General features: G+C 35.5%; 1 protein-coding gene across 4 annotated transcripts in view; it reads right to left on the bottom strand.

The window, feature by feature from the left end:
- The window catches only part of LOC120769457 (protein madd-4), a 73,422-nt gene that overhangs the window by 5,768 nt on the left and 43,450 nt on the right, over positions 1 to 24,204 (bottom strand). For 2 of the 4 annotated variants that reach the window (XM_040096464.1, XM_040096467.1), the window contains exon 13: positions 23,237 to 23,371. The exons of 1 other annotated variant lie outside the window; for it this stretch is intronic. In XM_040096464.1, the coding sequence (XP_039952398.1) occupies positions 23,237 to 23,371 (135 nt within the window). The remainder of the gene's footprint in view (positions 1 to 23,236; positions 23,372 to 24,204) is intronic. One more of the 4 variants, XM_040096465.1, reaches the window with a different exon arrangement.

Below are 24,204 nucleotides of genomic sequence, written 5' to 3'. Positions count from 1 at the left end.
CCCTAGGTACAAATGCAATTTTTCTCTAATTATATAAAATCAATAGGTTACAATCAGACATTCCTTCACTACAGATTTATAAGCAAAATATTTTAATTCAAAACTAAGAGAGACTAAGAAAAATTTCATAAAAAATACTTCTCTCTAAAATCATTATACATCAAGTATTTATTAAAGATTGCCCTTATCAGAATAGCACTGTAAATCTATCGACTACCTACAATAATTCAAACATTGTATACTGTGGGCAAAAAATAGTAAGACTTTTGAATTTAAATTTCGTCCGAAAACCTATTCGTTTTCTAGGTTTCTATGGCTATCAGTGACATCTTTGCCAAATGCCTCATCAAAGTAATCATTAGTGTTTAGCATACATTTGTCTTTCTGAAGTACACAAAGTGCCATCGGCGGTTTTTACGATGAGTGGAATTAATCACAAAAGAAGCACTATAAAATTTTGCGTGCGGAATCATATTTCTATTGTCAAAACGTTCAAAATGTTGGATAAGGCCTTCAGTGATAATTGTTTGTCGTGAAAAAGTGTTTTTGATTGATACAAATTACCCAAAGAGGATCGAGAACTCGTTGACGGCGAAGAACGTCCAGAAGGGCGTACAACATCAACATCAACTGGCGATTAACACATCACGTCAATAAAATAAAGGAATTGGTGATTGACAATCGACGATTAAATGTCAGAGATCTTGCTGACATCGTTGGAATATCGGAAGGATCAGTGAAAACTATTTTGTAACATAACATCATTTGGGCCTAAGAAAAGTGAAACCTAAGTGAAACTAAATTTTTTCGAAAAACAGCATCGCGTTAACGTCTGTGAAACAACGCTTTCAGACTACCAGGATGTTATGAAACATATTATTGGTTGCGATATGTCTTGGATTTATAACTACGACCGGGAAACAGACAATCAATTGACCGAATATCGTGGGAAAGGTGATCCGAAGGCGAAAAAATCACGTTAAAGCAGGTCAAAAATCAAAGTTATGTTGACAGTTTTCTTTGATTATGGAGGTGTGACACACTCTGAGTTCCTTCCGACTGACAAAAAAATATTATTTAAGCGTTATAATTTGTTCGTAAAAAGAGACCGGAGTTACGGGCCGACTACTCTTGGTTTTTGTACCACGATAATGTACCGTTGCATACTGAATTGATTCCTCATGAGATTTTCGACAAATTTTGCCTGATTTAGCTATGTGTAAATCTTGTATATTCAGCAAACTCAAACGACCGCTTCGGGGAAACCATTTTGAGGGAATTGAAATCGATAACGTTAATCGCTATGCGCATTATAGGCCATTCCGGAAATAGACTTTAGCAACTATTTCGAGGATTGGAAAACACGTTGGCGCAAGTGTATTTACAGCCAAGGGGGATTAATTTGAGGGCACGACATAGATAGATTTTGAAGAATAAATTAAGAATTTTAAAATGGTGAACCAAAGTATTACTATTTTTTGCTCATATTAGTACACACAAACATATGTACAAACAAGTATATTGATACATTTAATTTCTAGTTTACACGTTGATATAATACAAAGACACTAACAGTACAAGAGTTGGTGATTTCTCACGAGTGCTAGCAATATCGGCTGGTACAGCGAATGACGGAAATTGTTGAAATACAAAATGAACAAACATTACTATGAATGTAAGCAAACACATGTAAATTGCACCAAAGGGATGCTATTGCTGCTTTCCTGCTGTTGTGTTGCAAAGCAATTTTACATTCATTGGGTTCACGCGGGATAAGAGGGAATTAATATTTTTGCACGTATACAAGCAGTTGCTTTTTTAATTTTCGATTACTACGGTAGGCGTTCACAACAGATTCCGCAAGCCTCAACCCGAACACCATAGGAGGTGAGTGAGTGCCTCAATGAGGGCGAGTTCTGTCAAACATGGTTATATTGGCTCAGTTCATTGGTCACATCTATGTGTGCACTCATGGGCAACATATGTGGGTCAGTTATGATGGAAAGTGTGGAATAAGTGCATCGTTATTGGTGCAGTTGCCAGCCAATAGCGGCTGCTGAAAAAAATTCATAAAATAATGCCTAACCAAAAATTACAGTCCATTTTATCTATAAGTTTTTAATTTTATCGCTTGTTTAATATATTAAAAGTTATTTATTTGTATTTTTATGGTGACGACCTCATCGATTTTGATTGGGCCACACGACCACACGACCACACGACCACTTTGAAAACGTTGAAACCACTCGTGCACTCTGCTACGGGATGGGCAATCATCACCATAAACTTGTTTCATCAAATGAAACGTTTCGGTAAAAGTTTTACCAATTTTGAAAAAAAATTTAATGTTGGTTCTTTGTTCGAAGCTCATTTTCGTACCGATAACACAAACATACTGACACTTAAAACGCAATAACTTCACTTTCAATCTACGAAATGTCATGAAATTCTCACTGGACAATCGATAAAGATAGCAGATTCTAACGCATCTATCAACATATAGATGGCGTCACCAGGGGGCGCAAGATTCAAAAAGTCCTGTTTACTTTGAAACGCACCTTGTAGTTGCAACGACAATAAAATGGGTTTAGATTTGAAAATTCAAAATTCAAAAAAATATTACTGAAACGTTTGACTTTTTAAATTTGTAAACCAGCCTAGCAGTGTATCGAATCATAAAACTAATCATTGCCAATGTTGGAAAAGGCTTACGGTGATTCAAAAACACAAATCTACGACAGGTACAAAGCCTTCAAGGACGGTCGAGAGATCGTTGAGGACATACCTCGTACTGAACGAGCTTCGACCTCTTTAACTGAGGACAGTATTAAAAAAGTGAAGAATAGGTTCTTAAAAATGTTGGTGAATATTTTGGGTATCAAACGCGATCTTGTTCGACTCGTCCTGGTAAAGCTCAATTTTTTTCAAAGAGAGTACAGTAAACTTGATACTGCAAATTCCGATCACATATTTATGGATAACATTATAACAGACAGTCCATAAGAAGTTTTGTTTAGCCGTGTTCTATCGGAAGAACAAATTTTTAGATTTTACACGATGATAACGCATCATCTTATCAAGCCACTATTGTGACTGAATTTAAAGGAAAAATCGTGTAGGTGATGATACGTGTGAATCCTTGATCAACCACCGTATTCACCAGATTTGGCTCTGTGTGATTTTTTTTGGTTCCCTGAATTGTATTGGTTCCCAGTGCAGCTCCGTGGAACCCGTTTTTAGTCGATTGAAGAGATAAGACAAAACTCGCTGAAGGAACTGAAGGTCATCCCAAAAAGTGCTTATGAAAAGTGTTTCAAAGACTGGACAAATCGTTGGCATAAAACTATTACACCTGGTAGGGATTAATTTGACAATGTATATCAGTATCGACAAGTGAGCAGCTTCTTAGAGAGAAGAACACGTGTGCAAATTTTTTGATTGATATCTTAAAACCTAGGAGACTAGTTCGCGTACATACATGGCTAAATTGACTTAGCTCGTCACGCTGACAATTTTTATACATATACATATACTTCTTAGATACACCCTACAAATATGTGATGCTATCGAGTCACTTGCATATGAATTGTGAGATTTATAATTTCAAAATATGATAAATTAACTAAAATCCCAGTGTAAATGAGAATAAATTAATTAGTGCATTAAATTTAATTGTGCAAATTTGCAAATTATGCAAAATTGAATTGAGCTTGGCGTTAAAAATATTACTGCGGTAATCTGTATAAGCCCAAAAGTGCAGAGACACTCAAACATAAATACATATATGCACATAAAAATATACATATATTACATAAACCTCCACAAATTTGGTTGTCGGTATCTGCATGGAGTTAATGCATACCAAACGTTACGCAACTGGCAGGAGCTGACGGTGATACGGAGGCGGCTTTAGTTGCTGCCATCGCTGTCGTTGCTGCTGTTGCTATTGGCATTTTGTGCATATTGGCGCGCTTCAATTGCCAAATGTGTCATTGAAAGTCGACAAATAACTAGAAGGAACGCCAACTGCCTTGTACTTAGCTCTGCCTTATGCGCTCGCCGTTCTATGACGTTTTCCACACAGTCAGCAGGCAGCAGAGCGGAGAGAAATCAAATGTGTATGCATTTGTTTATTTTTTTTGTATATGTTTATATGAATATGGAATATGTTTATATGTACTATGTATGTGTGTGTGCATGCGTGCGCATTTCGCAATTTCGCACTGCTCTGCGTTTGCCATTTGACTTTTTACACTTTAGTGGATAACCAAGAGCGAGAAATTCCAGAATTGGATTTAGCATTTAACAGTTCGGGTTTCATATGTTTATATGTGAATTTATGGTTTATGTGTGAATTTTTTGGTTTATGATAAGAAATATGGAATTTTTGGCATTTGAATTATGAAGAGATAGACATAATGGTTGTCAAAAAAGTCATGCGGTATTTTCGTTAGTTGGCGCTGAAAGCGCGTAGTTCTAGTTTTTTTCGTCGCATCGGGTCATGCTATATCTTTTTGGAAAGCTCATTTCACGCGATAACACGTGTTTGATGGATTGCCGTTTCTTTTAAGTCGTTCGTGAGTGAAAGCGTCGCAAACATGGAGCAAAATAAAGAGAAATTACGGCATATTTTACAGTACTACTACGATAAAAGCAAAAATGCATCTCAAGCCGCCAATAAAATTTGTGCAGTTTATGAACCCGATACAGTTTCCATTTCCACCGCACAACGATGGTTTCAACGTTTTCGTTCTGGTGTAGAGGTGGTCGAAGATGCGCCACGCTCCGGAAGGCCTGTCGTCGAAAATTGCGAGAAAATCGCTGAATTAGTCGAAAGAGACCGGCATAGTAGCAGCCGTAGCATCGGTCAAGAGCTGGGCAAGAGTCATCAAAAATTCATTTCAATTTCAATAAAAAAAAATTCAATAAAAATACCGCAAGACTTTTTTGACAAGCCATTATAAGTAGATGCATAAATGTGTGGGAAGGAAGTGCCGAGGAATTTGAAAGGAAAATGCTAGCAATACAAGCAACACTTTAAATTTTAGGGGGGCAAATTCGGTTAGATAATTCAAAAACTCGAATTTTTATTTGATATATTACTCTGTACGGCAAACAATTTTTTTTTGGTTGTAGCACAAAAGAGTTTTTTCCGCGAAATTGCGTATAAGTAAAAGAAAAAAAAATAAAAAATTTTTCGTTTTCTGAGCTATATCCCAAATTCGAAATCTTCAAAAACTTTTTGGTTAGTTATAGTTACCAAAAGCCACAAAAAATAAATAAATGTTCATGTTTTGCAAGTATGAATGCCCAATCTGTCACGTGGATGACACTGCGTATGAGTAACATTTATTGTGATTGCCTACTCTATGTATTGCAGATGCGGTAACATTATGGGAATCCCATATGTTAAAGGCAATGCCCGCGTGAAGCTTTCACATAATCAACCAATATGTTAAAAAGTATTTTCGTGCAACCTCACACGTTGCAACCACAATTACAACAACACTTATGCATTTTCAATGCTTTTTGCCTTTTTCACGCCTTGTCATTCAAGGGTCTCATTTTGACGCAATGACAGATACTCAGAAAAGCGAGCTATCAGTCAAGCAAGAAAGCCAGGATTACAACATTAACAACAACACATACACATACTCGCAGTGGATTTTCTCCAATACTTATTCTGGCTGCTGTTGAGAATTCAGTTGGTGTTGATAGGATGCTTGCGTTAGTTAATTGGTTAGTGGTCTGTTGGTACAGTAACCCACTGTGCGCTCTTCGCAAACGCTATCAAAGCTGTTAATTTGGGAGTTAATAAAATAATTGAATTGACTTGCGACGGTGCGCATATTGGGTGCCGCTGCGACATAATAAACAAAAACGAAAATATTTGCCGTCAAAGGTATTTTGAACTCAAGGACAGATTGTGTACATGAAATATTAATATATCATAATAGAGTTTAAGTATAAAATAATAGTCGCATGAAAGAAGGGATGTCTTTTAAAATATTATTCGACTAAGACTTGAGCATTTTTCTCGTTGCAAGTTAATGCTCAACGTTGTAAAATTAATCAACAAAATAGTTTACCCTAGTTCTAAAGAATTAAAAAATGTTTGATTTATAGATATTTAAAATTGATTGGAAACATTTGGATATTTTATTCCTTTCAAGCCATATTTCATGGAAATTAGATGTAATTTTTAACTTAAAAATTGCAGAAAAAGTCAAGCCTTTGTGGTCAAACGCATGCTAATGTGTTCAGAGATTTAACTAATTTGGCGTCATATGAATTTTTCTTCAACATTGGCTTCCAGAGTTAGTTAATATCTTCAATAAATTTCTGTGGTTTACGCCTAGATAAGAACTGGCTTAAGACAAAAACGAGTCCAACATTGAAACCTCTGCTTCAAATGCACATACTGAACTTCGCCGAACAGACTTGTCCGCAAACACTCATATGTGGTGTAACAACATACATGGTTGCCTCTGTGACCACTGCTATGCAACCGCAATACGTGCATACCGCTCATATTCATTCGTTTGCATGCCACGTTGCATGCTGCAAGTATATATAACTGGCTGCGATTGAATGAAAATTATTAATAAATTTGTGGCGGCCGCAAAACAGTGTTGTTCTCATAAACACGTACAGTTGCACACAATCACGCACAACGGAGCATTTTCCTTCTCAAACCGGAAAAAAGTGAGAATTATAAACAACAGTGATGCTACTCAAGATTTATATTTTTTAGTGCCTAAGTAACCGTACTACAATAAACCGATTAAATGATTGACCTTCAGCCGAAAAAAAAAAAAATTTGTATTTTTTTAGAAATTAGTGTTTTTGTTATAGTGTCGGGGGAAGTCGAGTTATTTAATAATTTTTGTACTAAAATACAGAGTTTCTACTTATCACATAAACTTAAACTTTTTCCTCACCCCCCCCGCCTAAAAAAAGCACGTTGAATTAGGTTGGTCACTTGTATAAAATGAATACTGCTTTTATTTATTTATTTTAAGTAAATGAAATCCTGCTAAATTATGCTAGACGTTTGATATATGAATGGTTTAAGGGGGCTCTATAGGAACCGCTGCGAAAATTGTACAATGGGCGTGGCACCGACCACTTTTTGGTGAAATCCCATATCTCAGAACCCGACTGACTGATTTCGACTAAATTTAGTATGTGATATTCTTTTAATATTTCTATGTCACTGTGTTAAAATGAGCGAAATCGGACTCCAATCGCGCCTACTTCCCATATAACTCAATTTAAAATTCCGTTTGATTCTTTCACTTTCCAAGTGAATTAAGATAATAAGAAGTAATTAATATAACGGAATAAAATTTTGCGGCAATAATTTCCTTAAAGTATGCCACCTTTTGACCAAAAATTGTCCACATCCAACCAAAACTGTTAAAGCCCTTAGATACCGAATATGTGGACCCCAGTATTTGTAGTTGACCGAAATGTCGTTCAATGTGCGAGATATGAAATTGAAGTTGACACAGAATCCTTTCCTAACAATAGTACTTCTTTGTGCCAAAAATGGGTTGAATCGGGTCAATACTTCTCTGAGTCCCCATACTCCCAATATTAAGATTTTCGAACTTCTAGGTCACTTTATGCTGGATATATCCGCCAATATTTGAGTAATCTCAATGAAAATTTCAGAACATATTTTATTCATAAAAGTTTTTCTTTGCGGCTAAAATAGATACAATTGGGCGAAAACTTGGCCCCATATAACTATTAACAAGATATTCGAACATCCACTTGGTCTCGCTCCATATGATTGGTGATTGTATTTAATGTACCTTAATGAATCCCAGGGAACATTTTTTTGAGTATGTGGCATATTAGTAGATGGGATGATAGATGAAATCTGGTCGATACTACCCCATACTCAAATATATTCAATATAAAATGCTCAATTGCAACCGAACTTACTTTAACTTCCTTACTTGTTTTATTTGAATATATGGCATTATTATTATATTCAATCATGCATTTCTTTATACATCAAATCACTTTAAATAATTTTTTCCAGTTTTTGAGACCAAATGCTTCTACGTGCGACGGTGGCTTACATTTTGACGCATAATATTCCTATATGTTAAGTTGTAGAAATTGTGTTTATCGGCATGCCGAATGGCTTTCCGTTATGCCATGCATCTATTGATGTTCACTTCCGTTTCCTGTTGTATGTCCATATGTTATGGTTGAATGGTTTTTGGCCACCATTCGGCATATGTTTTTGCACACAAATTCACAGAGATATTGTGTGAAGTTGTTGTCATAAATAAAACGAAAGCCATTTTGGGCATATTGTACATATAGATAAAAATGAATGCGCAAAAATCAGGTATGGATTTGTAGAAATTTTATCAATAAAGCTAGATACATTTGTGCTGCATTGGGAGGGCTTAAAAAACTATAATTTCAAAAGAATTTGTTTTAAATTTTAATTACAATTATGATTTGCTATGATATATAGGTTGTTTTCGAATTGTTTCGAGTAATCCGATATTATTTAAATATTTTATAAAAGTTTAAGCTTTTAAAGCTGAATGATTAACGAACTACAATTTCTTAGCCACACGAACGGATTATTAGTAAAATATGTAATCTGAAAACATGAAATACTTTCGCATTGTTCTAAAAAAAATAATATATAGAAATTTTTCTTATCAAGCGTAAGGCGATGAAATTAATATATTAAGGATCTAGCAATGAAATTACTATATGGAAACATACCCAAAATCCTTAATCTGGAATTTTTTCTAGTAAAATCTTCGGTTATCATGTCTTTTGAAACCTCATACTTGAGTCAACCTCGAAAACTACTTAAGCAAGTAAGGGAGGGCTAAGCTCGGATGTAACAAAATATTAAACATGTTTTTTGTCCTGTAACTTCCCAGGATCAAATAACTGGCAAAACTTTAGGTATGTATACATGCCATATACTAAAAAATCCCTGGGTTTCATAAATGTACGAATCATATGGAGCAGAGTCAGCCGAATGTTCGAAAATCCAGGGACTAGGTCAAGTTTACGCTCAAATTTATATTTTTTAGGCACAAAGACTACTTATGAATAAAGATTGTTATGAGTGAAACATAACATAAACATAACTCAAATATTGGCCGATATATCCAGCATAAAGTCACCTGGAAGATCGAAAATCTTTGTACTAGTTTTATTAATCCTCAGCGATATATTGACCCGATTTAACCCATTTCTGGTACACACGTTTATTATTGTCAGCAAAGGATTCTCTCTGAAATTCAATTATATATCTTCAACATTGACCGATATTTTGGTTCAAAAGTCAACCATGTATAAGGGGGTCCACATATTCGGTACCTAGGAAACAGTTTAAGGTTGGATTTGGACAATTTTTGGACTTAAGGTGGCATATTTTAAAGAAATTATTAGTGATTCTTTACTTGTGTATTGGAAAAGGAAAGAATCGAGTGTATTTTAAAATTGTGCTATATTGGAAGTAGGCACGGTTGAAGTCCGATTACACCCATCTTCGCACTGTGACATAAGAATGTCACGAACCGGTCGAAATCGGTTGGATGGCTCCCAAAAAATAAAAGTGGGCGGTGCGACGTTCAATTAAACGTTAAATTTTTATTGAACTTAAAAGCCCTCTCATACCATCTTGGGTATAAAATTATATGTTTCTCTTGTATTTAGTTATTTATTTGTCGCACTTTATGTAGTTTATAACAGTAGCGTTACTTGGGAGTGGACAGGGCTATATTCGGTTTTCAACCACTTTTACAGTGTCGGTAGGGGTGCTTAAGGGATTTATCTGGAATTTGGTTATTGTAGCTTTAGGGGTCTAGGAGATACTTATATTAAACAAATTAGAAGGCACGGCCATGCCTACTTTTTCAAAGACTTTTGCTAAGAGTTGGCTGTACTGTTAGGTACTGCGAACCTCTTTGTAAAATTACAGTTCTATATATTAATTAAGCGCTTTGTTATGGTACTTTACACATTTTCGGTAGTTGGCGTTTTGCTGGCAAGGCAGTGATCGTTCTTACTTTTTTGCCAAGAACGACGCAATCAAAGTTTCATCAAGATATCTCAATTTTTACTCAAGTTACTGCTTGCACGGATAGACCGACGGATGGACGTATTGACAGACAGTCACTCTATCACTTTACTATGGAATTTGATGAACGACGCGGTGCTAAGAATACATCGACCAAAAAATGTTAAAACAATCGCATATACGGATGACCTCATAGTGGCTAAACATCTAAATGACCTCCAGCTCAAATGCTCTGATTGCCTAAATGGTCTACGTCAATGTTTTTCTACCATGAAGTTGGCTAAACAGAAAGCGGAAGTCTTGCTCATAAGTATAAGGAAGGTGGAAGAAAGATATTACACGACATAGGGGAGTGTGAGATTATTTTGGAGAGAATGATAGCCAACAGAGGCTGCGTGTGTTCCAGTCGGCGATTTTAAATATCAAAATCAATGATATGCGTCATATTGTATACAGCATCAATAGAAGTAGCGCTTAGGCTGCCTGCAATGCGAGTAATAAGTACTTTCCGAACGATGTCAAGCAATGCTGCTGAGGTGCTAGCCATCAAGCTGCCTATTGACATCCTGAGCCATATACAAGACGGAAAAGAGCAGAGAAGACCAAGACCCTGACAATGTGGCAGCAGCGGTGGTAAACTTCATCCAAAAAACGATGGACCCAGAAATCCATTTATAGATGGACAGGCGACATAGGGACCTGAATTTCCACCTAACCCAAATACCTATTTGCCTTGGATGCTTTAGAAAATATCTATTCCAAATTAATCATGACATTGGTCCGTATTTTCCTACGTGTACTGAGTGCATAGAAGACACTAAACACGTCCTTTTTTCAGTGCTCCCGCTTTTTGTCGCTTTTCTATAGAATCTTACTGAAAATATTTTCAACAAATTTTACCTATAACTTGCCTAGGGCAAGTATTTATTGTATTATTCCATTTCATACGTATATTTGAAACTATTTTGCATTTACAGTGAATGATTTTCATTTATTGCAGCATCAATATTTTATCTCCTAATAGCATGCCGCTAGCATAGAATGGAATTATTAGCTGCGGGAGTGGAAAACTAAATAATTGCATATATAATCGAATGCGGAATTGGAAAGTTGTATTTAACAATCAAATGTATGCAAAATCAATCAAGTGCAACTATTTGCAAATTCAATGTGAATAATGCAATAAACAATTCAATTGGCAGAATATAACTGCTAATATGTAGTTATAGTTTATGCAAATCTGTGAATACAACATTGGGAAATCACACATATGCGCATGCGGATATGAAATCAAGCGAAATGAAATTCTAATGCACAAATACTGAAGTGAACGGAAGCGCAATGCTTAATCCTGGCTAAGTAAAATGATAGCTTAATTTCATGCTACACATATATATATATATACATCGATATATAAAACAATGTGCATATTTAAATTTAAGTGTATGCAGTTGCCTAGGTATTGTGTAACTTAAGCCAAGGAGAAACGTTTCAAATGTGTTAACCGCAATTGCAAATGTACTTATGGATCTCTAACATTGTTATCCGTTTCTACAAATGGTCAATTAAGGACAATAATCCGATTGTGCATATACCAAATACACAAATACATTTCTGGAAATCTACATGTTCGCAGTAAGTTGAACTTTGACAGAAACAATAGGCATTAGGTATAATGAAGCTTCTTTAAACTCATTACGCTAGCCAATGGAATTACAGCAAAGATATTGCAGCTGATTTCATTGGTTATGTCTATGAGCCAGTGGATTTTACCAAAGTCGATACCTTGCCCAAAGATTCTCCTATATCTACCTTACATAAAATCGGAAGCTATTCAGCGCAGCGAAGGTAGCTATGACGTCACTAAGATAATACAAGTGCGAAAATTGGAAGTATTTCGAAATTAATTTAACAAAGCTGCCACTTGGTCATATTAAAGAGTAAAATAAATGTAAAGCCCAAAATTAATAACAGACCGTTTTGTTAGTTATTACCTCGTGAGGCAGACTTTTTGGAAACTAAAAACAGAAAATCGAAATTATTTTAACAAATTAGATGTTTACATATACCTATTACTTTTGATACTTTTATTAGCTTGTTCCTGCAACGGCAGACGTTTTCTCTAGTGGCAACAGTCGGGCAGACGGTAATACTATTACGAGGTCTTAATTACAATTTGGTGCGAAAAGCCATTCGTAATTTTTTTGTTTTTTTTTTGGGTTGGTATGACTGTCAATGAAATCTTCCGCCTGCGGGTAGGGGTTAGAATTTACCCGTGGTAAGGTATGCCTGTGGTAAGAGGCGACTAAAATTCATATGCACTATGTCTTTCTTTCTGGGCAACGGACTTCGGTGATAGTTGTCGCGAGCAAGTGTTTTTGATTAGCACAAATTATTCAAAGTGGGCCGAGATTGAGTTGACGACGAACCACGTCCAGAACGGCCATCAACATTAACTGATTGTTGATAATCAGTAATTGTTGGTCATCAGTTAATGTTGACAGCCGTCAAGAAAATAAAAGGCTTGGTGCTTTAGAATCGACGATTAATAGTCAGAGATCTAATTGGCACCGCCGGAATATCGAAAGGATCAGTGAAAACCATTTGGGGAGATCATTTGGGGCCAAGAAAAGTGAAAGTACCATTGGTTCCAAAATCTCTAAATTTTTCCCGAAAAACAGCGTTACATTACACATCTGTGAAACAGTGCTTTCCGAGGATGTCACAAAATGTATTATTACTGGCGATGATGCCTATTAGAGTGCTTCAAAAAAAATTAATGAATTGTTTTTTCAACTCTTACCCCCTCAAATGTTAGTGATTGACAAAATCCTCCCTCAAGCCAGGCACTGTAGCTTAATTCTAAGGAGTCGCTATTTGTTTTTTAGGTTCCATACATTTAACATAGAAATTTTCCTTTTTTCATTCAAACTAGTCGTACTTAAGAAGCCATTCATATCATAGACCAGCAGGCAAAAGTGAGTTGCATTTGGCAATGAGTATATTATTAAGCCTGTTGAGTTTTCGAAACAGGTTATTTTCGAACATCGAATATACCAACACCATATTTCTTCGAAAGAAATACTAAGAAGTATCATCCTGTAAGAATGGAACCCAATAACAGTGGAGAAGACGTCAAAAATTTCATTTATTTAATGCCAAAGCGCTTAAGATAGACGGTGCAACCGTTGCTCCAAAATTTCATTAAAGTAGTTTTTATGTTTTGGTTACATTTGTCAGCCAACAACACACGCGCACGCGCAACTAATTAGAAAACCTCATACAACCGCCACCGCACACCATTACAGCATTACAATTGCAGTTAACAGCTAAATTTAGTGCTTCGCCGCAACGGCAATTTAATTGTCCATTCTAATTGCGCTGGTGCGGTGTTGCGTAGTTTTATATTTTTTATTGTATAAATGTGTATACGAGCGAGTCCTCGAAAAGTAAAAAAAAGGATAATATGCCTCTGTGAGACCTACAAAGCAAGATAATCGCTGTTGCACGTACACAGTTGTCTGTGTAGAAGTGATTGTGCTGCACATTAGCCTACTTGTTGTTGTCGTGCTACATTTTTGCTTTCATACGTGGTTTGGCGAAAGTAAATTGTTCGCGGTAGGCTTCCAAGGCCATGTAATGCCACGCTGAATCGTATATTTGCGAGTATGTACTTAGTACATGTGAGTAAATGGAGATGTTTATACCTTCATTCTTTGCTTCCGTAAAAAATTTTGAAGGGACAGAAATTTTACGACTAAATTGCGACTTGCTATCATTATTCTTCTGAATCATGTTGTCACAGAGTATAATAGTTTTGTTCACATTACGGGTTTTCCATAGGGAGGCTATAAAAATAGACCAATAGGGACATCAGATGACGCTTTTTTTCCCGCTCTTTCAACATGTCTCTTTAGTAAGATCGATATTTTCATTATGGAAACAATAATATACAGAATCCAACAACGAGTCGAAATTATTAAAATTTACAAAAGTTTTTTAAATAAATCAAAAACGGTTTGGGATATCAATGAAATTCTTCATTCCTGCGAAAGTACATTCGTGCGTGAGTCACTATTACATCCCGAAAAAATTACGGTTTGGTGTGGTTCATGGGCCAGCGGAGTCATTGGGCCGTACCTCTTCGGTGATGATCAAGACCGGCACGTTACTGTGAATCGAAATCGCTACCGCTCAATGATAACAGAATATTTTTGGCCCGAATTAGGTGATTTGAATTTAAACAATATGTGGTTCCAAGAGAATGGCGCCACAAGCCACACAGCGAATGCAATAATCGATTTATTGAAAACGTATCTCACGAAATGGCTCTGTCAAATGGCAGCCTCGGTCGTGCGATTTGATGCCGTTAGACTATTTTCTCTGGAGCTATGTCAAGTCTATGGTCTATGTCAAGAAGTCAGCGATTATGTAATAGACTATTGGCGTTATACCGCTCACTTGTAGGTGAAATCACTTATTTAGGAACCCACCCGAACAATTGTGAATGATTTTTTTCCGCAGCATTTCGCTCATACTCCTAGATCACACTGCGAAATCGGACTACAACCACGCCTACTTCCCATATTCCCAAAATTTGAAATTCTATTTGATTCTTTCATCGCTATTTATTTTGCGCTTTAAAGTATGCTTATGACCAAAAATTGATTAAATGCCAATCAAAACTATTCAAGCTCCTAGGTACCGAATATAAGTTGATATTTGATCGCAAATATCGGTCAATGTGTGAGCTATAAATTCAGGAAGTATCTTTTCCTGATATTAGCATCTCTGTGTAGCAAAACTGGGTTGAGTCGGGTCAGTACTTCCTTGAGCCCACAAATATCTAAAATAAAGATGTTCGAACTTCGGGATGACTTTATACCGCATATTTCGGCCAACATGTGAGTTATCTCAATGAAAATGAGAGAGCGTACTTTAATGATAATATTGTATTTTTGTGCTTGAAATAGATAAATTTGAGCGAAAACTTGACTTATAAGGTCTGTCGCAAGAGAAACAGGACTGTTAAAAAAAACAACAAAAAATTAATATTTTTCAAAAGTTATATTTTTTATTCAAAGTAGTTTCCTTGTGCTTCGATACAGCGTTTAGCCCGGTCAATTAGCATTTCAAATGAGTGTTTAAGGTCATTTTTCGGAATGCTCTTGAGAATATCGGTCGTCGCCTCTTGGGTAGCTGAAATGTCCTGAAACCAGTGTCCTTTCATGTGCAAATGCATTTTTCCGAATAGGAAGAAGTCGCACGGTGCCATATCAGGTGAATACGGGGAGTGGTTAATGGTTAAAATGTGATTTTTGGTCAAATAATCGCTCACAAGCGTCGATCGATGAGAGAAATTTTTGGTCGTCAGTCAATTTGTGCGGAACAAACTTGGTGTACACCTTCCGTAGACCCAATTTTTCTATCAAAATGCGAAGAATGGAGTCTTTGGTGATATTTAACTCCATCATTCTTAATAAATTCCTGCACTTTTTCAATATTGTTTTGGGTAATCACTGATTTTGGCCGGCCCGATTCCTAGAGGTCCTCACGACTTTCTTGGAATCGCTTAAACCACTCATGTACATTACTACGGGATGGGCACTGATCCCCATAAACTTTTTTCATCATTTGAAATGTTTCAGTAAACGTTTTCCCCAATTTAAAATAAAATTTAATATTTGCTCTTTGTTCCAAAAGCTGCTGTCACTTTTTGATCGGTAACATCGATTGTAGTTATCCAATTGTCTTAAAATTTTTACGAAATGTCAACAAGAGATCAAACTTTTTATTTCATATACCCACCAATAGGTGGCGCCACCAGAAACAGTTATATTTAAAAAGTTCTGTTTCTTTTGCGATAGACTTTGTAGTCTCCATAAAAATAATATACGGATTTCCGATCGACTTTACTCCATATAAGTGGAGGTTGTATGTGAGGTACTCTCTGAAACAGAGGGAACATTTTTTTACTGTGTGGCATGTCAAGGTATGCAGTATTGGCAAAATTGATCAAATCGGCTCTATACTACCCCAGCTCGCAAATACTACTTATAACGACTCCCGTTTTTCTAACAAACCTTATGTCGAATATATTTAGATTTCGGCCCGCTGGTTGACGTTTTACATCTTAAGGCAAGAGCATAAAGTGCTCGGTTACACCCGTACAATCAACGAACTAGCATTAAACTTCAGCGTAATCGATTAAATTTTACCAAAAACCATGAAACTAAAAAAAAATTAGTTGAATTTATTAATCGAAGGTCTAAGCTTCCGTAGCTTCCTTCAATTGTAGAGGTTTCGCAAATTATTTCATGATTTCTTTTTCTGATTGTTTACGTTTCTTCCACTAAATAAGTTAAAAAATTTCCATTTTGAAGGAAATATAATATTTTTATATATTTAAAACTTATATAATTAATTGTGCACATTTATATAAATATCAAGTATATAAAAATATTATTTTTCCTTCAAAATGAAAATTTTGTTTAATCAAGGTAATTGAGATATTTGGATGTGAACTGTCAACAATCTTTATCTGAGAAGTCAACTCAGTAGCATTTCTTAAATTTTAAAGCATATTAGTTTAAATTACTTCGTTGAACTCTATTGTCCAAACACTGTCATAAGGTGTATACAATATACCCCCCAATATAGATATATAGATCCGCACGCTGAGTTCCACAGTAGAGACAATTTCGCGACCCAGCTTTGGAGAAAAAAGAGTTGGTTATTAAGTGACGTAAGCTTAGCTAGTGCAAGACAACAACCATTAACAACATTTTACCACGATTTGCCTAAAAAGTTGCCATACACGGCGTATACACAACCAAAAACGAGTACCATGCGAAACACCTTGTCGTAATTTCATAAAATTCGCTGGCGGTGTTTAGATTTGTGTGGGGAATTAGCATAGCTTATACTAACTTAATTTCATGCAGACATGTGTGTTTGTATAATTTTTAGCATGTGTATATGTAAGTGTGTCTGTGGGGTTTTCTCTTAAACATATTTATACTTAAAAAGTTATAGAAAATCAAGTGAATTTACCTATGAAAGAAGTTTTGTAAGCGTGTTCATGTTGTATTTGTAAATCATTTCAGTTGAGTGTGTGTGTTGTACAGTTATAGCCACCCAAAAATATATGACAGGCATATTGTTGTCCAAATAAATACACAAACGTAAATACATATTTATTATTGTTTAGAAAAAACGAAACAAATATATAAAGAAAAAATAAAGAAAAACGTTAGAAAGTTACTTATAATTGTCGCAGTAATTGTTGTTATATGTTTTCCATTTTATGCACTTTTTTATATCTGTTGACTATTTATTATTTGCATTCTGTGCATTCGTGCGCTGAACATTTTGCCGCGGTTCGTATACACTACACATTGTTTGTTGTTATTGTTGTGCCATGCAAATATGCCAGCGAGTTGTGCGCCCGTCGTTGCCCCAACCACTACATGCACACTGCCAACTAACCTAGCAATAGCATAGTAGCAGCATGCGCCTGTAGCTATGCTATTATTTGCTAACTGGCGCGCAAATATTAATCTTTTCATTTTCAACTATTCTGCCTATATTTAGTTTTGCGCGTTTTTATATAAGTTTTTTTGTTTCTATTTATTTGCGCATTTTTCAAGTTTTCAATTTCATTTCCATTTCAATTTGCGTGTGGGAAATAACAATTGCGTCTGTGGTTATATGCAAAGGAAATGATTGTTTATTTGGTATGTGGGAGTGAGTGTGTGTGAAAAAAACGTTTTCTTTTTATAAAGAACTGTGCGACTTAAGTGAGCAGCAAGTTAAATTAAACAATTGTGCACAATAGAATATATATTAGGTGCATTTCTAGCTAGTAGTGTGGTGAGAATTAAATAAAAATAAATTTTATTTTTTGACTGTCTTAGTAAAGTTTGCGACGTATTTAGAAAATTATCCTAAATTTTCAAGTTGAACCTAGTATTGGTTTCGGAGATACAGCATTGAAAACTTGTGCGCTTGAGGCTAGCTAGGCAAAGTGCGCAAAATTTCTCGAGAACTACTCATCCAATCTTCATGAAATTTTGCACAGGTCTTTGAGATACAATTCTTAAAAGCTTGCTTAAAGGACTTTTGTTTTTTGATTACGAGTATCAAAAAAAAATTCAAGAAATTTTCACTGTAACTTTAATTTTTTTGAAAAATTTCTGGCAAAAATCCACTTTCCAATTATTTTTGCCCTTTGTCCAAGTTTTAAGTTAAGGTTTTTATAAATACACGTATTTTTTTAATTTTAAATGATCCTGTAGGGAAATGGCGTAGCGTGGCCGAGTTTAAATATTTTTTCCAAAAGTTTCAAAATTTCTTTGTTAATAGTATATTTTTGTAACAGCTAGAAACTGTAATAAAATATCTATTTTTGTATGAGAGAAAACTGTTGAAAACAGGCTGTTTTTTACACGAGGAAATCCATGTAGCCCCATAAGCTACTTTATTTCGCATCGAAAACTCGAAGCATCATCAAGCATCAAAAAAAAAACAAATCGAAATAGCTTCATAGACATAGGCAGAAGCCTTCAGACGTAATTTCTATTAATATTTTCAGCTTTGAATTCCAACAGCAACAGTAACAATATTGATCTTCGACATTTTCGAAAAAGGTAATGCTATTTAATATCATTATTCAAGAGTCGAGACGTTTTCTCGCGTGCATTCCCAAAATCAATTACAATGACTTGGTGTCCCCTGCAGTTACAATAAAGTTTTACGGTCTCGTTTACATTTTCTGTTGGCATCTCGATTTCTTTAAACAACCTTTAAAGTGCAAAAATGTTTAGATTTACTAACACCACTCTAGGAATGAGTATTTCGTAGTAGATTTATTATTGTTGTTATTGTGTTTGGAGTATCTGTGTTTTTCTGAGGTTGAGTCAACTTGAGATATTATTGCATTAGGTTAGGTGTAGTTAAACTAGTAAGAAGCCACAACTTTAAATATTTACAGCAGTCTTCTCGATCTGTCAGCCCTATTCTACGGGCGTGTGGCACCACCAGACAGTGACCAGTTAGTATTTCGATCATGTTCCTACAGCATCATTATTATTGCATTATTTCATATTTTGACTTTATTAAATATTGTTGTTTGTATTACAAATTTATTGTTGTTGTATTTATAATTAATTTGAAACGCTGCAATAGCTGCAAGCGTAACGCCGACATATACTCTTCTGTTGGTACTCATCTTACGAGTGATTTCAAGTTGCGCTTCGTTTCGGTTTTAGTACCTTTTCTTCTTCTTCTTAATTGGCGTAGACACCGCTTACGCGATTATAGCCGAGTTAACAACAGCGCGCCAGTCGTTTCTTCTTTTCGCTGCGTGGCGCCAATTGGATATTCCAAGCGAAGCCAGGTCCTTCTCCACTTGGTCCTTCCAGCAGAGTGGAGGTCTTCCTCTTCCTCTGCTTCCCCGGCGGGTACTGCGTCGAATACTTTCAGAGCTGGAGTCTTTTCAATCCATCCGGACAACATGACCTAGCCAGCGTAGCCGCAGTCTTTTAATTCGCTGAACTATGTCAATGTCGTCGTATATCTCGTACAGCTCATCGTTCCATCGAATGCGATATTCGCCGTAGCCAATGCGCAAAGGACCATAAATCTTTCGCAGAATTTTTCTCTCGAAAGCTCGTAACGTCGACTCATCGGTTGCTGTCATCGCCCAAGCCTCTGCACCATATAGCAGGACGGGAATTATGAGCGACTTATAGAGTTTAGTACCTTTTAGATGACAGTTTTTGTTCTGGATTGTGTTCTGCTAAGTGTAAACGGAATACTGTTTGTAATTGTGGGTGGTGAATCTCATATTCATTTTATTGATGGTAAATAGGTGTATCGACGGTTTTCATATGGAAATGTTTAACAAGATTTGGTTACTCATACGCCACGTACAACATTAATGCTTTTCTAATAGTAGCAGCATTTTAGTTAAAAAATAATATCGATCAGCTCATCGTACTTAGATAAATTTGCTATTAACATACCTTAACCCCTAGTTTAAAATATTCGACGATATTAGACGATAGAATTCAATATCTGACATCCCAAGAAATTTCGGACGCTATAAATAATTGGCAGTAGCGAGAATGCTTAAACTAAATAATAAATATTATTTTTGTATCAAATTTGAATACTATGGAAATAGATCATCTATTTGTGTGGCTCCAGTACTTCTGAGTAGCAGTGCTCAAGCTATGCTGAAGATTATGCCTAATAATTTAACTAATAAATAATCAGAGATTTGACAAGTTTGGTGGAAGTAGATGCTGATCCACTTTTTGAGGATACAATCTGAGCTAGAAAACGTATTGATGACCGATAATAAATATATTTCATACAGAAATATATAACGTCATCATATCATTTTTGTATATTCGGGATTATATATGGAAACTCAGAGGAAATAAAAATTGTATAACTCTACTAGCTTTTCCAATAGAGATGATATGATTTCTAATTGACGTTTCGTTCATTTTTAATATGACATGATCTGTAATTTTTTTTCTTTGTATTCAGTAATGTTTTAACAACAATGTAACAATTTGTCATGGAAAGATCTACGCATGGTCAGCGTTTACATATTATTAAATTTTATTATCAGAATAATCATTCTCCAATTGCAACTTTTGCCATTTAATGGTCATAATACTCGCTATCCTTCGAATTGTTGAACATTAACATTTCGAGCATACGTTTTCTGTGTATAATGATTAAGTGCCAATAAGGCGCAGAACTGCTCGAAGTAATAAAAATATTGTTGCCATTTAGGAAAGTGTTGCTGAAACCGTACTTTGTCGATTTCAAGACGTTCTCAAGTATTGGGACTGCCTCAAACCACAACCCGCGGATTGTGAGAAATAAAAATTTTTTGGGATTGCCATGTGGAGTTGTTCTCACATAAGATCTGAAGCCATTGTATCACCGCAAACGCCGCGAACTCGCTGATTTGGCTTGGAACAACTTGAACACAATAGCGATCTTTTTTAAGAAAATCATCTTCTCTGATGAGTCGTACTTTCAACTGAGTGGTGCTGTAAATAAACAAAACAATCTTTCCAGTGCGAAGAAAATTCAGAAATTATTCATGAACAACCATTAAATTCACCTAAATTGATAGTTTGGTGTAGTTTTTGGTATGGTGGGATCATCGGTTAGTATTTCTTTCAAAATGAAGCTGGTGACAGAGAGCAGTATAGATCGGTGATAACCAACTTTTATGGCCGCAATTGCCAGAAGTTGATCTTGACAATATCTGGTTCCAACAAGACGGATCTGCGTGCCACATAGCATGAGCAAAAACCGAATTATTCGCGAAAAGCTTGGAGATTCGCTTACTTCAAAAAATTGTGATATTGAATGGCCTCCAAGAAGGTGTGATTTAACACCATTAGACTACTTCTTGTGGAGTTATTTGAAGTCATTGGTCTTTAGCAATTAATCAGACTCTCTTCAAGCTTTAGAAGTCAATACTGAAAGTGCTATTCATGACATACGACTTGGTTTAGTGTAAAAAGTATTATGAAATTCGGTTCATCGATTTTGATCGTGCAAAAGAAGGCTTGGAGGCCATTTGAATGATGTTATTTTCAGAATTCAATTTCATCGATGCGAGTACTTCACATTAAATAAAAATCATTCGAAGACCTTAACTATTATTGTGTGTTTTTTTTAACTTATTGAAAACTCTATATAAGAATGCCTCTGGTTACTACTCCGAACTATATAATGTTATATTATAATATATTTATAATTTTTGGAACAGAACAGCACCACAACAAGTTGACCGATCCTCTCAAGTTATTCTATGTAGATATAAACCTTTATACACATATATGGTTTTAGTATGAATATATTTAACAATGAAATTTTGAAAAATTTTCTATGAAAGTTGAAAACAAATGGGTTTGAAAGTTTTAAAATTCTAAGCCAATAAAATATTTTTCAAAACTCAACAAAAATATTTTGGAAGTAATGAATAAGTAATGGTAGAATGAACCAATGGAGAAATGAATAATATGTACAGAAATTGGATGTGAAGATGAAGACTCACACAATACAAGTTGTTATTTCATGCTTAAACGTAATTGAAGAACTACGTGTCAATACAAAAGTAACAAAAATTTCATGAAACTAAATTGAAACTGAAAGAAAGCAAACACTTGATGAAAGAAACTGTGCGAACAACAGTAAGAGTAACAGTAACAACAACAACAACGATGTATGACACAATGATGACGCTATCTGTCCAAAATGCAATGCAGTGATGTACAAAACAACAATAACAACAAACGAATGAGCGAGTATATTTGATATTAAGTGAAGGAAATAAAACAAACGAACGAAGGAACGAACGAACCAACCAACAAACATAACAACAACAATTAAATGAACAACAAGGTAAATTTACGATAAGTAGTTATGAGAAAACAGTGACCTGAAGAATTAGGTAAACAGCAATGAAAAATATTAAATGTCGCTGAAATTCGGTTTGTGCCGTGTTTACCCTTTTCTTCTCAATTTGGCGGTTAAACTGTCAGGCAGGAACAAAAAAGTATGTGACATGGGTTAACGAGTTTCAAAAATCAAATTTTGTCTTTTATTTAAAGTTCTAAGTTAAGGTTTTAACTAAAACACGTATATTTTCACTTTAGTTGATCTTGTAAGGATTTATTCTGCCAACGCCGGTGCATCTTTTTTCAGAGGCGTCACTGGAAACGGCGTCGTAAAGGCCGAGTTTTAAATATTTTTTTCCAAAAATTTCAGAATTTCTTTCTTAACATGGTATGTTTGTAATAATAAAAAATGGTAATAAAATATTCAACTTTTTATATGAGAAAAAAATTGTTAAAAATGGCTATTTTTACTCGAGGAAACCCATGTAATCCCTTAAGAGAGAGAGTGATTGAGAGAAAACGGCCAAACAAAAATAAAAGCAGATCTCAAACCAGCTGAAGTCCATCAACTGATTGCATCTCTCCTTTTCTAAGATGAATGACCATATCACTGACAACTCGCACGACAGCTTGCCTGACAGTTTGACCGACAATTGGTGCTGTTTTTTTTCATTGTTTACTACTTTCATATTTTCCATTACTACGACCTTTTCACGTTGGATCAGCTCACCTGCAAATTGCTGAGTAGTGCCTGAAAGTATGGCATCGTCAGTAGAACGTTGGCACGACTACCGCCATTAGAGGCGCTGGTGGATTTTGGCGCGCCACCGCCATCCTCGCCGACCTGTTGTACTAATTGCGACTGCTAAGCGATGATACGGAGTTCAAAGGTATACGTCAAAGGTGATGAGCGCAGAAGAAGAGCGGGATAGATAGGAAAAAGAACAATGTATGTATTTTGTGTGAGTGAAAATTTATGAAAAACACATTTGGTTGAATCTTTTGCATTTTTAAACAATTCAAAATGAAACGAAGATTCTAATTATTTAAGTTGCAAATAAGAACTAGTTTCATTGTTAATGTAATAATTGCCTTGAAAATACCAAACATTCAAGATAAGATAAGATAAGATTAAAAAGCCATATAGTTCAACGAAACAACAACGAGAAAGTCACAAAAGAGAAATCAGAAACAAAATCGAATGGAACAAACAAATTGTGTTTGGTGACAACCAAAATAACGATAAAAATAATGCAAACCAAAATAGACTAATATTTACAATTTCATATTTGAACGCTGCCAACATTAAATACATATACGTGTAATGCTTGTTGTCATTGCAATCAGGATTGCACGAGACCTCGCTTGCGCTCGTCGTTCATATGAAAAGAATGCGCGCTTCATGCTGGCATGCTGCGCTTACAAGTGGATTGACAAAATCTGATTACAAAAGCAATTCAGCAATCCAGCAGTCCAGCATTCAACCATGTGAGCACTTCAGCTGAAAAAAACAAAGCAACGGTTTTCTATTCAGTTTCGCAGCTTCGGAGCAAGGATTTTTCGTAGCAAAGGAAACCGTGACGCAGAATGTAGCAAACGAAGAGGAAAACTAACAAATTACGTAAAGTTGATAAACATTGTTGTCCATAATAGCAATCCGTAAATCCAATATACTCTAACAAGCAACTGTTAGGCGTG

Source organism: Bactrocera tryoni, chromosome 2 (assembly GCF_016617805.1).
Source record: "Bactrocera tryoni isolate S06 chromosome 2, CSIRO_BtryS06_freeze2, whole genome shotgun sequence".
In the NCBI taxonomy this organism is placed as follows: Eukaryota; Metazoa; Arthropoda; class Insecta; order Diptera; family Tephritidae; genus Bactrocera; species Bactrocera tryoni.
The sequence above is the reverse complement of the archived record's forward strand: the minus strand, read 5'-3'. Positions and strand labels throughout refer to the sequence as shown.